This window comes from Solea senegalensis, linkage group LG7 (genome assembly GCF_019176455.1).
Source record: "Solea senegalensis isolate Sse05_10M linkage group LG7, IFAPA_SoseM_1, whole genome shotgun sequence".
Lineage (NCBI taxonomy): Eukaryota > Metazoa > Chordata > Actinopteri > Pleuronectiformes > Soleidae > Solea > Solea senegalensis.
This window is the reverse complement of record NC_058027.1, coordinates 7475012-7488220: the sequence shown is the minus strand read 5'-3', so window position 1 is coordinate 7488220 and position 13209 is coordinate 7475012. Positions and strand designations below refer to the sequence as shown.

At 41.9% G+C, this 13209-nt stretch overlaps 1 protein-coding gene and 1 non-coding gene across 2 annotated transcripts in view; one reads left to right on the top strand and one right to left on the bottom strand.

Annotated features, from left to right (window-relative positions):
* The window catches only part of pla2r1 (phospholipase A2 receptor 1), a 34210-nt gene that overhangs the window by 16874 nt on the left and 4127 nt on the right, over window positions 1–13209 (bottom strand). The window contains exons 5-17 of the mRNA XM_044030973.1: window positions 12889–13002; window positions 11718–11867; window positions 9901–10095; window positions 7963–8129; window positions 7218–7328; window positions 5237–5349; window positions 4918–5087; window positions 4052–4260; window positions 1664–1809; window positions 1130–1214; window positions 893–1028; window positions 784–819; window positions 208–368 (exon numbers count right to left, since the gene is read on the bottom strand). Coding sequence (XP_043886908.1) covers window positions 208–368; window positions 784–819; window positions 893–1028; window positions 1130–1214; window positions 1664–1809; window positions 4052–4260; window positions 4918–5087; window positions 5237–5349; window positions 7218–7328; window positions 7963–8129; window positions 9901–10095; window positions 11718–11867; window positions 12889–13002 — 1793 coding nt within the window. The remainder of the gene's footprint in view (window positions 1–207; window positions 369–783; window positions 820–892; window positions 1029–1129; window positions 1215–1663; window positions 1810–4051; window positions 4261–4917; window positions 5088–5236; window positions 5350–7217; window positions 7329–7962; window positions 8130–9900; window positions 10096–11717; window positions 11868–12888; window positions 13003–13209) is intronic.
* Window positions 9477–9550, top strand: trnan-guu. Its single transcript has one exon. It is a non-coding gene; the product is annotated as a tRNA-Asn (tRNA).

The window sequence follows — 13209 nt, the reverse complement described above, 5'->3', positions numbered from 1 at the left end:
GCCAGTCCAGAACTGCTATAGGAGTACTGTATTGGGAGAGAATGTGGGTGTTTTTGTAATGATGTGAATGTTGCATTAGATTCAAATAGTTTTAATATTTAAAATACTGACTAACTAACTGAGCTTTCAGAACAGCATGTAGCAAGTTTCGGAAAAAAACTAAATCTATGTGCATCTGTGTGTATGTGAGCAGAGGCTGTGACTCACCCGCCGTAAGCGATCCTTCACGAAGTGCAGCTCGTCCCTGGAGTGAATGGAGAGTAAGTGAGCGCCCATCATCTGACAGGCCAGAGACACAGAGTGCCAGTCGAACGGCTGCTTCGCCAGCAGGTATTCGGCACCGCGGTAAAACACCCAGGGCTCACTCTCTGCGGCGAACAGAGCACACATACAGCAAACTGTTTCAAGGGTTTATTCATTATATACACCAGGTCCAAATCGAGTCAAGTATGCCAGGCCCGGGGGCCAGAAACATGTTGGTATAAATGCTCACACACCCACAAAGACTAAAAAATAAACCTAAACCTGTTTATACATCTATAAATAGGTTCTTAAAGTTAATGAGGTTCAATTACACAAGCTATGACACTATTGTATTCTCTTTTATCTTCAGTATATGTTTATTTACATCGACATCTATAGTAGTATATCTATAATATAGATATAACAAAAAAAAACATGCAGTGTCGTGCCGAGGCGAGTCGAGTCACACTGAGACCATGTAGTGGAAAAGTGGCAAAAGTTGATATATATGTGAAAATCAATGAACGGAATTATACTCACCCTCAGTGTACCAGTAGGGTTTTTTCAGTTTTTCACCTGCAACAATAATTTAGTGAATAACATTTAAGGATTTGAATTCTTGAATTCTGACACGAGAATTATGACTGACCTCTGGGCAGCTTGCAGATCCACTCGTGTTTGCCGTCACATGGCTGTGGCATGAGAGTGTTGGTCAGGGCACTGTACACAGCGCAGTCCCTCCTGTCGTCCTCCTCGTTCTTATCTTCTATGAAGGACGTCACAACCTGCACAGACACGGACAGAACAACAGAACAGCAAGGGTTAAATAAATCTCCTGGATGTCACTGAGGGTAAATGTGGCAAGTGGGCGTGTCTGTGCACTTACAAGACAGCCATCAGACCACTCCCAGGCTCCAGGATAGTCGGGGTCTCTCTTGTTTAAACCCACCCAGAACCTGCGACCCAGTGTTCTACAGAGAGGAGCAGAACAAGAACACACACAAGAGTCACTCAGAGGAACCAGTACGAACATTAGGGCTGCAACTAATAATTACTTTCATAATCAATCAATTTGCCGATTCATTTCTCGATGAATCAAGTACTTTTTTATTTATTTTTTTAATTATTGAAAAAAACACTCAACCAATTAAAACATGGTTCTCAATCTGTGGTACGTGAGCTATTTATTACTATTTAATACTATATATACCAGGGTATGTTATTGTGTAGAAAATAAATTAATCTTATTTCACTATACCAGAGTCTGAAGTATACGTGGGGAAAAGGAGGATGATGAGAGATCAAATGACCTAATTGGTTGTAAAATCATACTGATGGGTAGTATATTTCATTTCAGTCAATAAACCCTCCCACTAGACCGTTAATATGGTGTTACAGAGGTCCAGAGAGCTGTACCAACCCTTCAAACATGGTCGTGAGGAGGTGTTTAACAAACACCTGCTCCTCATAGTGGTAGAAACTGGCCAGCTGAGCGCCAAGAGCCTGGCAGAAGAAGTCTGCCTCCACCCACGAGCGTTTCATCAGGACTTTCTCATCATGGAAGACCTAGAAGAGCAACATATGGAGTTACACGGTCAATTAGAGCTGCAACTAACAATTATTTTCATAATCGATTAATCTGCCGATTATTTTCTCGATTAATCGATTAATCGTTTGGTCAACAAAATATCAGAAAAACTTAAAAATTGTTGATCGGTGTTCGTCGAACCTGGAAATGATGATGTTCTCAATTTCTTGTTTTGTCCACAAACCAAAATGATTAACTTTTAATGATTTCTTTGTTATCCATAGCAAAGAAATTAAGAAGATATTCACTTTTAAGAATCATAAATCTTGTTTTAATCATGAAAAAAGCTTCAAACCGATTAATCAATTATCAATATGTTGTCAATTAATTTAGTAATCAATTAATGGATTCATCGATTAAGTGTTTCAGCTCTACGGTCAATGGAGAAAGGAAGAAATGTCTACTTTGAACTGCTGTGAAAAGTGGAAGTCTACTTATGAACTAAATGTCTTCTGAGGTACAAATGATGTAAATGTCATCGTCGACCCACGTCACTTAAAGTACACGGTTTATGCAAACATCCACGTGCATCCCATAATGTTGTGACCATGCCGACTGGTTGTGTCCACTGTACATGCTCCAGGCACAACATTACATTGGAATGGAATAGAATGTGGGATCAGGACAATGGTCTGTATTCATGCAGAGCATTTCTAGTCTTGATGACCATTCAAAGCTTCTCTACGGTTATGTCAATCACAATTCGGGGTTAGGAAAAGCCCATAAACCAGGGGCCTCAAGCTCATATGACCTGGGGGCCACTGCATATCTAGTCTGGCCAGTAGGGGCCAGTAAAGTGTTCAGTATGAATCGGCAATACAAGCTTAAAATGCTATCTCAATGATATTGTGATATTAAATATTTCTTAGAGTGTTTGTTTTTGTATATGGAACAACATATGCTATTCATGATTAAAAAAAAGATAATTAAAATCTATTAATATCAATTTTTATAACACATTTAACTTGATATTAAGTGGTGGGCCGCATTAATTAGATTGAGGGGGCCACATGTGGCCCGAGGGCCGCAGGTTTGAGTCCTCTGCCATTCCATTTGAAAGATGCCTGGCTCCACCCACTGATTCTTATGCATGAGAATTAAAAATCCTACCACTGTGAAACAGCACACCTTCATTTTTGTATTGCTTTGAATCCGTAAACAAATCATGAAATGAATTAAAACTATCTTTATTTTATCGTTATTTTCAGTTTTAGTCGCCATTACACAACTGTTGACATTCGCCAGGAAGTGGTCACACTTTGCACATGCGCAGAACAAATCAGGAAACGCCGTGGTAATGCACAGGAAATTACATTTTGTATTGTGGCTAGTTCTCTCCTCCACTTTTATCTTCCTTGAAGCTTTGACCTCTGAGGGAATTACAAGTAAAAATCTGCCTCTTGATGACATCTATGTGTTTTTTTGCAAGTTATTTAAAACATCTTCAATAAAACCTTGGGATATGTTTAGGGCCCATCTGTGGGCCCTGACCCGGTCTTTGGGAACCACTGACTGCACTAAGGTATAGAGAGTCCTTAAGATTCAACCTATGAAAATTCAATGTGACGCTTATATGCAAAATCTTGCTACTCTGTTTTCAGCAAATCTACTTTTCAATGTATTTTATTGACTTATTTGAAATGGCTGATACATACAATCATTGCTACATGTTAATACAATGTAACTGAAGCTGTAAATATGGGATGTCAGGCTGTAGCACATTTACACTCATTATCCCTGGCTAAGCATTTGAAGAATTAAACTCTAAACTCTAAAACACCTCAGGTTCTCACACACTTTTACCCACAATGCAATGTGGGCATGGAATAAACTGCAAAAAATACAGTAACTATATTTAGACACACTCAAATCCATTGATTCCTGTTTCATAAAGAATTTGGTGTGGGAGGCATGTGGTTGTTTTTCATATTTTTGGCATCTGTTATGTTACATTACTGCCTCTTTCTTATCTTTCCTTCGCAAATCCTGTCCTTGTCTGATTTTCGTCTTGTTTTGCTTGAGAGGTAAAAGATTAATGACTGTTTTCCCTTTTCCCGCCGCGTTTTCCTGCTTTTCTAATGTGTTGTGATTTTCCATGGAAGTTCTTGTAATACAGATAAACAAATATCAAATAAAAAGAGAGAGAGATTAAGCCGGGATGACGTGTCAGAACAGAGACAAGAAGGGAGGTGAACGAGGGCAGAGGAACATGATCCAAACCTTGAAACAGTCGAGCAGCCCAGACTGTGACTCCCATCCTGGAGGACAGGGGGCGTGGGCGTCGATGTGGTGCTCTTGGAGCTGGAGATCGTGATAACTGCTCACACTCTGCTTGCACACAGACAAGGCCTTGAAAGACACGCAGTCTTTCACCTCCCAGTGACCCAGAGCAGGTCCACCTGACATCGCAACGCAACCACCAGCACTGACTGAGGAAAGGAGGAGGAAACAGGAATGAAGAAGGTGAAGCTTTTCCACTGCATAGTCCCGCCTCGGCGCAGCTCAACTCTACATGGTTTGGTTGATTTTCCATTACTATAGTACCCCCTTCAAAGTGGGCGGAGTCATCACTGCACACCTGCATGAACCCGCCGTGAAAGCAGTTGTTTTCAGTATAACTGAATCATTAGAATCAGGTAATTAAAAGGATTAGTTCAGCACTTCCTGCATGACCGGAGCACAGACTCCGTCTGACACAGTCACTTGAAATACAGTGACAGGGTTTGTGATGTGGCTCACCAGTTGTGATCACAGGCTTTAGAGCCGTGCTGTTGCAAAGTACTCCTGTGATAAATATTGAGATTTTAGACGTTTCCTTTGCTAAATGTTGGAGATTAACGCATATTTCCGGATTTTTAAGTCTTTTCATTTGATCTACATTTCGGCATTGTTCAGTTTGATCAATCTCTGACCAATCAGTGGTCGGCAGTCTGCCTGGTACAAGGTACCAGGTACTATCGCTAATGGAAGAGCAAAATAACCGCGCCGCGCCATGCAGAGGCGAGTCAAGTTGCGCTGGGACCATGTAGTGGAAAAGCATCAATAGTAAATCTCACGAGTGAACAAAAACATTCCCAGCAGCCCACCTGGCTGATGTTTGTTCCAGTTAGTGAAGGTGAGAGGCAGAGAGGAGCTGTTGTGAAGCAGCCAGCTGTACTCTCCCATCTCCCCATCATCTCTGAGGTGGATCCAGTAATACACGCTGCTGTTGGCCCCTCGCTCACTCAGCAAACTGTTGACGAACGCCTGCTCAAACCTGCAGATGTGAAGAAGAGCAGACGTGAGGACAGAGACTCCAGTGTAGCCACCAAACTAGTTCTTTGAAAAATTCTTCTGCCCCCTTTTTTTCCAAGATAACTTTCACTTTCAATATCTGGCAGTTATTCAGCCGTTTGGGCTTGTCACCTGTTTTCCACAGTAAGAAGAGGAGCCTTGCAGTAATAGCCCATCAGCGCATAATCAAAACTTTGCTCCTGGCTCGTCACTGTGTAGCAGGAATGGCCGTGACGCTTCCAGCCCTGCAATAAGAAAACGACACACCATGTGAAATCAGATTGTTTCAAATCAAACCACAAATGCCAATAAACGAATCATCACCAAGGCGATGAATGAAAAGTCCTAATATCACGGATCAGGTTTTTAAAATCATATCATCAACATCTCAAGAATTTCTGTTCTCCTTGTGCAGGATTTGGAGGAACACAGCCACACACGCCTGTGGCTGATGTTGACCTGTTGATGGCGCTATATGAAAAGTTACCAGAATGCATCCATCTCACAGTGAAAGAGCCACATGTTTACGCCTCAAAACCAACCTCATGGTGGCAGCAAGTAGAAAGAACACAGCATCTTAAGTCATTAAAAGAAAAATACATATCTTCCTCTGCTCAAAAATCCTCATAAAATCACTATGGGAACTAAAATCTATGGACAAACACACGGTCACAACAAAGAAAAAGAAATATAGGATTGTTTGCAAAACAGCAGCAGGAATCACCAGAGAGACTGCCGGAGCATGTCCACTGATATTGTGCCTTCAGGGCCATTTTTTGACTCATGTTCCAGGACGAAAAAGCCCAGTGAGTCAGGAGTCTGATATTCTTGTAAACAGAGTCAAGGAGCAACATGAATGCCAGACAATACGTCAGCAGCCGAGTGAATCAGCTTATTGTGCCTGTGAAGAGGGCAACGTGCTCAGAAGTTGACCTGCAGCAGGCGTGTGTGGCTCTGCCTGCTGCACGTCCTGCTCTCTATGGAGCTATTGTGACACAGCGCAGCTCACACCATCCGCGCGTTTCACTTAGTCACAACGCGGCCCAAGAATTCAAATGTCGCCAAATCTGATTTGCTCGCAATTCATTTGGCTATGTGAGAAGCCAAGAGGCCGGTTTCACTGAATGAAAGTGACTTTTGTGGTTGGCCTGTTGTGACACGAGAAGAGAAAATGAAAGTTCCTCTCAGAAAGTAACACATGAACACACAAATACAATCAGTAAAATAAAAACCAAACATCATAGATTCTGCCTTTGCTGCTGTAGTTTCTCCTCTTCACACACATTTAATACTCATTTTAATCCCCTTTTTTTATATCCTTTTCTGTTACTCTTCAGTGTTTCCCCGAGGTTTATAGCTTTGGACACAAATGGCGTGTTTCAACTCGCGTCGTCTCGGCACGGCATGGTTATTTTGCACTAGCAAATAGTACCTGGTACCTGGTACTTTTTTTAGTACCTGCTCTTGCAAGGTTCCCAGAGAGCTGAGGCGATACTACTACGAGCGCAACGTCCGACACAAGAATCAAGCCGAACTATGCCAAAACTGTAGATCAGTTAAAAAGACTTAAAAATCCCAAAAACGTGGGTTAATTTCCAAGAATTACCAGGGAAATGTCGCTTTTTAACTATTTTGTAGTGGGAAACCAAAAATAAACCGTGCCGAGTCGAGGCGAGCTGGGACCATAGGTGGTATGATTGTAAGTTAGATGACCAAAAATTAATATCACTGTATTTTTCAAATTATCAAATGTTTCACGGTATAAAACTGTACTTTTCTTATGCATGAGCATGAATGACCTCCAGTGAGAGAGAGGTGCAGTTGAGTGTGTGTGAGGTCTCACTTTCTGCCTGTCCAGACTAAACGTTTTCATAACATTTTCAATTATTGAGGGTGACCTGGTTTCAAGGAATACTTCACAGATTTGCATTTAGCTTTGTATTACTCAAATAGGGGTATGAAGATATTTCTCAACTCAGGGGAAACTGAGGTTGGGAAGCACAATTTATCAAAAATACTACGTCTATTCTAGTAATACAAAGCCAAATACAAAGCGGTGAAGTATTGCTTTAACACTACGTAAATGGGCTGGAGTAATTGTGTGCATTCCTACCTCAGGGCAGCCCTCATCCCAGGATCCAGACTGTTGGACGGGACTCGGGCTTTCTCTTCGACACACGCCGGGCAGTCGTTCAGTGCAGGGCGCTAAAAGCCAGGTGCCCTTCTGTGAAAGCAGAGCACCTGATCAATGCAAGTGTTAGAGCTGATCACCTCTGAACAATTCATTCCCACCTGCTACACAGTGATTGATTATGTCGTGGCCTCTGTTTGACTGTGAGCAGCACGATTCAAAAAGTAAAAAAAAAAAATGGATGGAATTCTCTGGGGATGCAGGTTATGGCCCAAGGAAGAAATTATAAGACTTTGGGGGTCATCCAGATATAGATCTGCATTCCGTATTTATTAAAACTGTTATTACTTTTGCGAGGTAGACACTGTGGAAAACTGAGCAGCCTTGATGGAGGTTTGTGCTCGCTAAGAGTTTTCTTAAGTTTCTCAGTTGGAAGAAACTAAATCAGTAACTACTACTATCTGTCTGTCTGTCTGTCTGTCTGTCTGTCTGTCTATCTATCTATCTATCTATCTATCTATCTATCTCAGTTATTATGGTGGCACATATTACCTGTGATGACTTGTTTTTGGGTCTTTGTTTATTCATTTATTTGTACCGTTGGGTACTTGAAGTGTGCTGCTTTTAAATTAGCATTGATTTGTTGTTGTTCTTTTATGCCTTTTAAGCAATTTCCGTGCTACTCAAAGACAAAGTGCTTGAATCTTGAATATAAGAGGTCTCCCACCTTCCTGTCTACTTTGGTGCAGAGTGTTGATGCGTCTGTCACATTGTGGGGAGGGTGATACTGATGCCAGAGAGTGAGAGTCACTGGCGAGCCGTCAGACCATTCTACTGCTGGTGCAGACGCCTGTTTCCGAAGACCAATCCACACCTCCTTACTGTCCCCAGAAACTGAGGAGAAAGACGACACATACACCGTGATATTCCCACAAACAATATCGTATTTACTTCAAAGTTGGAAACTTTCCCTGGGAAATTACGGGAATTGTTGGAAAGTTGAAGGTTGGGAACATAAATATAGTTGGTAAAATAAATACTGTAGCATAATCTTGGCGAAAACAATCAGATTTTACAGGGACATAGCACTAACACTACTTGTAATGCGGGGCTACTGAGGCCACACCCCCTACGTGCATACATGCATGCCTCCATCACATGCACAATGATTTCTAGAATTCTGAACTACTAAGCTACTTCTCTGAGCCCACAACACAGATATGAAGCCACGCATTTGAACTAATGGACGACTTAAAGTCAAGTAAGTTTTGACACTATAGTTTATAGTTTAGCAACTATTAAATCAAAAAGACCTTTCCATTAGTTCAACTAACTATCTACATATCTGCATTTTCATCTTATTCAGCGTGTACATGGAGGTATTTCACACCAGCTAAAGTAGATGGAAAGTCTTTGTTTGTGTGTAATTATTGTGCAAAGACATATACGTGAAGAATGCCACGAAAATGCAGCAGCACGTTGCAAAAAATTTCCCAAAATTTTCCCAGAGCTCAACAAATGCATCAGACAAGAGTTCCACTCCAGGCGAATTATCCCCAATTTCCAGGTAATTCTCATGAATCTATCTGTGTGTGTGTGTGTTATTTGCATATCTCTCGAACCGATGGTCCGATTGATTTCAAACTCACTCGCACAGCACTGTGAGTGAGACAAGGCGCCGTCAAGCTGAGGCAGGTGATGAAGGCAATGCTTCACTGGCAAGTAACGCTGCAGGTCAGATAAGGCGCCGTCAAGCTGAGGCAGACCACACACTGCTCGCCCCACTCCCCTCAGGGAGGCGTGTTCAGGTCTCTCCACACCCGGACCAGCAGGTTCAGATGAAGCTTCTTTCCTGCAGCTGTCGCCCTACTGAAATCTAGCTCTTCATTCCGGTGACAACCAACCAACTATTATGCAAGCATGTAGTTCATGTAGTATTTATTGCATGCCATTATGTCAGTATCAGTATTTGCTTTTTTCCATACACAAATAAAAATGTCAGTGAACTTTTGCTGTGCAATAGTAACAATGAGCACACACCAAACCAACAACTACTAAAAACACACACAAAAACAGATTTTTCATGGAAACTGCACTAGTTCACAAATTTTTCTTCTTTTTTCAAATGATTTCCAATTCCTGCTCCTGTCTTTACACGACGTATATGGGGTTAAATATGGCAGTTTTTCAATTGAATACAGGTGGGCTGACATTCAGGCCACACTCCACACCCTGCGCACAGTCTCTGTGGCGCAATCGGTTAGCGCGTTCGGCTGTTAACCGAAAGGTTGGTGGTTCAAGCCCACCCAGGGACGATTTTTGAGTTGCATTAGCCACATTACAGAGTTAGTCTTGTCCTCAGTGAGAAACCCATATTGACCTATATACACTGCGGAACATAATCTTAAGGCCGCAGGTAAAATGATAAGTATTGACATTTCGCACTGGTGTATTGTAACCATGTTGTAAGTAGATATTCAAAATGCAGCATCGAAACAGCTGATCAAAAAGTTTCAACCATAGCCTTAAAAAGTAAAAAACAGAACAGAAAATTACTCAGTAGTGAGTAGTCCCACCAAATATATTCTTGTTCCCATAAATTCCCATAATTGCCATGGAAAGTTTCCTAATCTATATGAAAAAGAATGTCATATATGTTCCTTACAGTTCGCCAAGACGCTGAGCAGGATCTCCACCTCCGACAGTGACCTGAGGCTGGTGAGGTTTGCCCCCTGAGATCCACAGGCCCGGGAAGATTCCTCCCAGCTTCCTGCCTCTGATTGAGGGAGGACTCTGTAGCAGAAACCATTATGAGGCCACCAGCCGTTAGCGCACTCGGTGTGGATGTACTGCCAATTCTCTGTGAGAGGACCAAGAATCAGGAGGAGAAATCAGAGCGGGACCGACTGCACGCTAGACACGCTTTTTAACGCCATGTTTTCACAGCAGACATTGTTTTGGTCTAGATGCCGACAGCGCTACAGAGGGAAAGAGGGAGAGGTCAAAGGAAAGTTGACTCCCCAGGTGCTGTGCAGCTGTTGAGCCAAAGACCTACAAAAGCTAGAACGAGAACATTTTTCACTGATAATTCATCCCTGCTGCAGTCAAGGTGGGGGCTTTGTGTGCGTGTTTGTGTCTACAAAAACCTATGATCACTGCAATATCAACATGCGCAAGAAACACAATGCAATAGATAGTTTTGGAACACAAATCCTTTTCATTCATTTATGTAGTTATATTCAATGTTACCGTGCATGTTTTCCTAATATTGTGCAGCCCTAATGTGTATTGATGCTACCTGTATGCACCTTTAGGACCTTTTCTGGTGGAAACATTGATCTTGTCAGGACCAGTAGTCCTCAAAGAGACTAAAACCTGGCTCTAATGAGGCAGAACCTCATTTCTGAGGCTTTTGTTCAGGTTAGAAGCCATTACTCAGTATCTGTATTAGTCCAAAATTGGCTAAAATCCCTGAATCAAATAGTAGAAAAAGAAAATAAGTCAAAGAGTTTAGTTAGTCATGAAACCTGTGACATGTTGTAAAGGAAATATCATTATCATGTCACCATAATGTGAGTTAGGGCTGTATACTCTGTATGTCTGTTGTGAATTGGTCAGTTATGAGTAGGGATGCAACAATTATACATTTTGAGGCTAATTCATTGCTGGACTGTTTGGTGCAGTTCTCCTTATGCTGCTTTGCCAGTAGTAGTAGTCTACCATTGCTACCACTTTGACTGTCAAGAGATTCTTGAATTCACTTCTGTACCAGCTCATTGGGGCCACTGATGAGGTAATGCAGCCACATAGCTGTAATTCAATGTCAAGTGTAACAAGTGTTAACAGTGTATCATCAGACTCCATCTTTCTTAACTGTGCTGCTCTTGCAACGTTTTTAATCACAGTTAATAATGAAATAGGTTTAAAGTTGCATCCCTAGTTCCCTTCAGGATAAAAATAGTCAACCCGGACACTTCTATGTAGTTTTCAATATTTTACTATACTATTATGTCACTATTTTACTGTTTTACTTCCATTTTTTATTGATTTTATGCCTTCATACCTTTTATGTTGCTGTGCGTGCCTTTAAATCTGTAAAGCACTTTGGTCAACCTTTTTTTTTTTTTTTTAAATGTGCTCTAGAAATAAAGTTGACTGCATCTGAATGATACTGGTATTGGTAAACACTGGAGGTCTTGGTATTGGAATTGAACACGAAAAAATAGAGATACAATGTAAAATGTGGTCAGGTTAAGGTTAGGGTTAGGCATTAACTGGTTATTGTTAGGCTTGTTCCCAGGTATTACTCATCTAAATCAGTTTACACTGTCACATTACGAAGACCATTACATAAATTAGGGTTTGGTTAAGGTTAGAGTAAGTCTGCAGGAAAAGAATGTAAGTCAATGTGATGTCCTCTGAAGTCATGGAAACCAGACTGTGTGTGTGTGTGTGTGTGTGTGTGTGTCCAGATGATCTCACCCAATGGCTCGGCTCTCCTGGTGTTGTTGGGTGTTTTCTTGCAAATGTAAGGCAGAGCAGACTCACAGGAAAGACTCTGCCAGTGACCATCGAAGGCTGAGTTGTACACTCCACACTGTCTGTTGTCCTGTAGCGGACTGGCAGGCAGCGCTGAGGGGAGGAAGAGTTTATGTTTTATTTACCTTATATTGTTTGAGACTGGCATCCAATAATTGACTGGGGACGCACAGATCAAACCCAATATTGGTATCACCCAGTGTACAGGTTATATTCGGGCTGACAATATGGATCCCAAGCTGTTTTGTCCATGGTTTACATAGTGGCCCCTCACCTTTCCAGGCTACCTGGGTACGACGTGGATCCTAAATGAGCAATGGGCTTGAAGTGGACAAGTCATACAGGTCCCACATGGTTTCAGTAAACACAGGTGGGGCCTTAATGGAGCCCACATGGACATGCTGGCTGGGCAGTCTGATAATAAATCTACCTGAGACAGTGGCTGGTGAGTGTATATTGGAAGACTTATTTCCCACAAACCGTGCTTGCACATTTCATACTTCACATATTTATTGGATTACATGCGGAGAAGAGTTTCATAACCAAAACCACTGGGTGCATAGCAGCAGCGGCGTAGCCAGTAAAGGGCCTGGGTGGACCAGCGCCGCCCACATTACTCACTGGTCCGACCGGCCATTTTGTTACAAAAATGAAATGTTAGAAAGAGATAAATATAAACAAAATGCTCTGTAGAGCCGATGTGCTGCTGGTTCTGCAGGCCTGAAAATTCTCCACAACCTTAACCCTCTTATGACCACCAAGATAATGAGGCTGTCTGGATTTATTTTGATTTTCTGGCTGCCTTATTGTCAAAAAATATTCAATGAGTGAGTGCTTTTGCTCCTTTCTACTTTCCATATCTGGCAGTTATTCAACCATTTTGGAATAAGCTGACGCCACAAACGTGTGACACAAACCCAGTCTGTTTATGTTTGCCTTTTTTCTACTTCTACTTTTTCTTTGACAAGATGGTCCGCCCACTTTTGTTCTGGCCCACCCCCAAAAAAAGGTCTGCCTACACCGCTGCTGCATAGAACGTGAAATCCTTCTGACAGATAAGAGTATACAGCAATTTTCAATCCCACTGGCCATGAAATAAACAGTCAATCAGTACCTGTGGTGAAATTGACCAATGATAAAGGAGCTCCATCGGACCACTGCCACCCCCGACCATTCTTCAGGTGGTTGAGTCCGATCCACACCATCACTCCAACACTTGCCAGTCGATCTAGAGTCACACAGATGAAGTGAAAAAAAAGGTGTAAAAACGGATTTCATTGTGTAACAGGTTCTTGGTTGCACTGCATGGCATTATGTTAACACTAACGACTGGTTTACTATGAAACATATACAATGGGTACGGAAAGTATTCAGACCCCTTTAAATTTTTCACTCTTTGTTTCATTGCAGCCATTTGCTAAAATCAAAAAAGTTT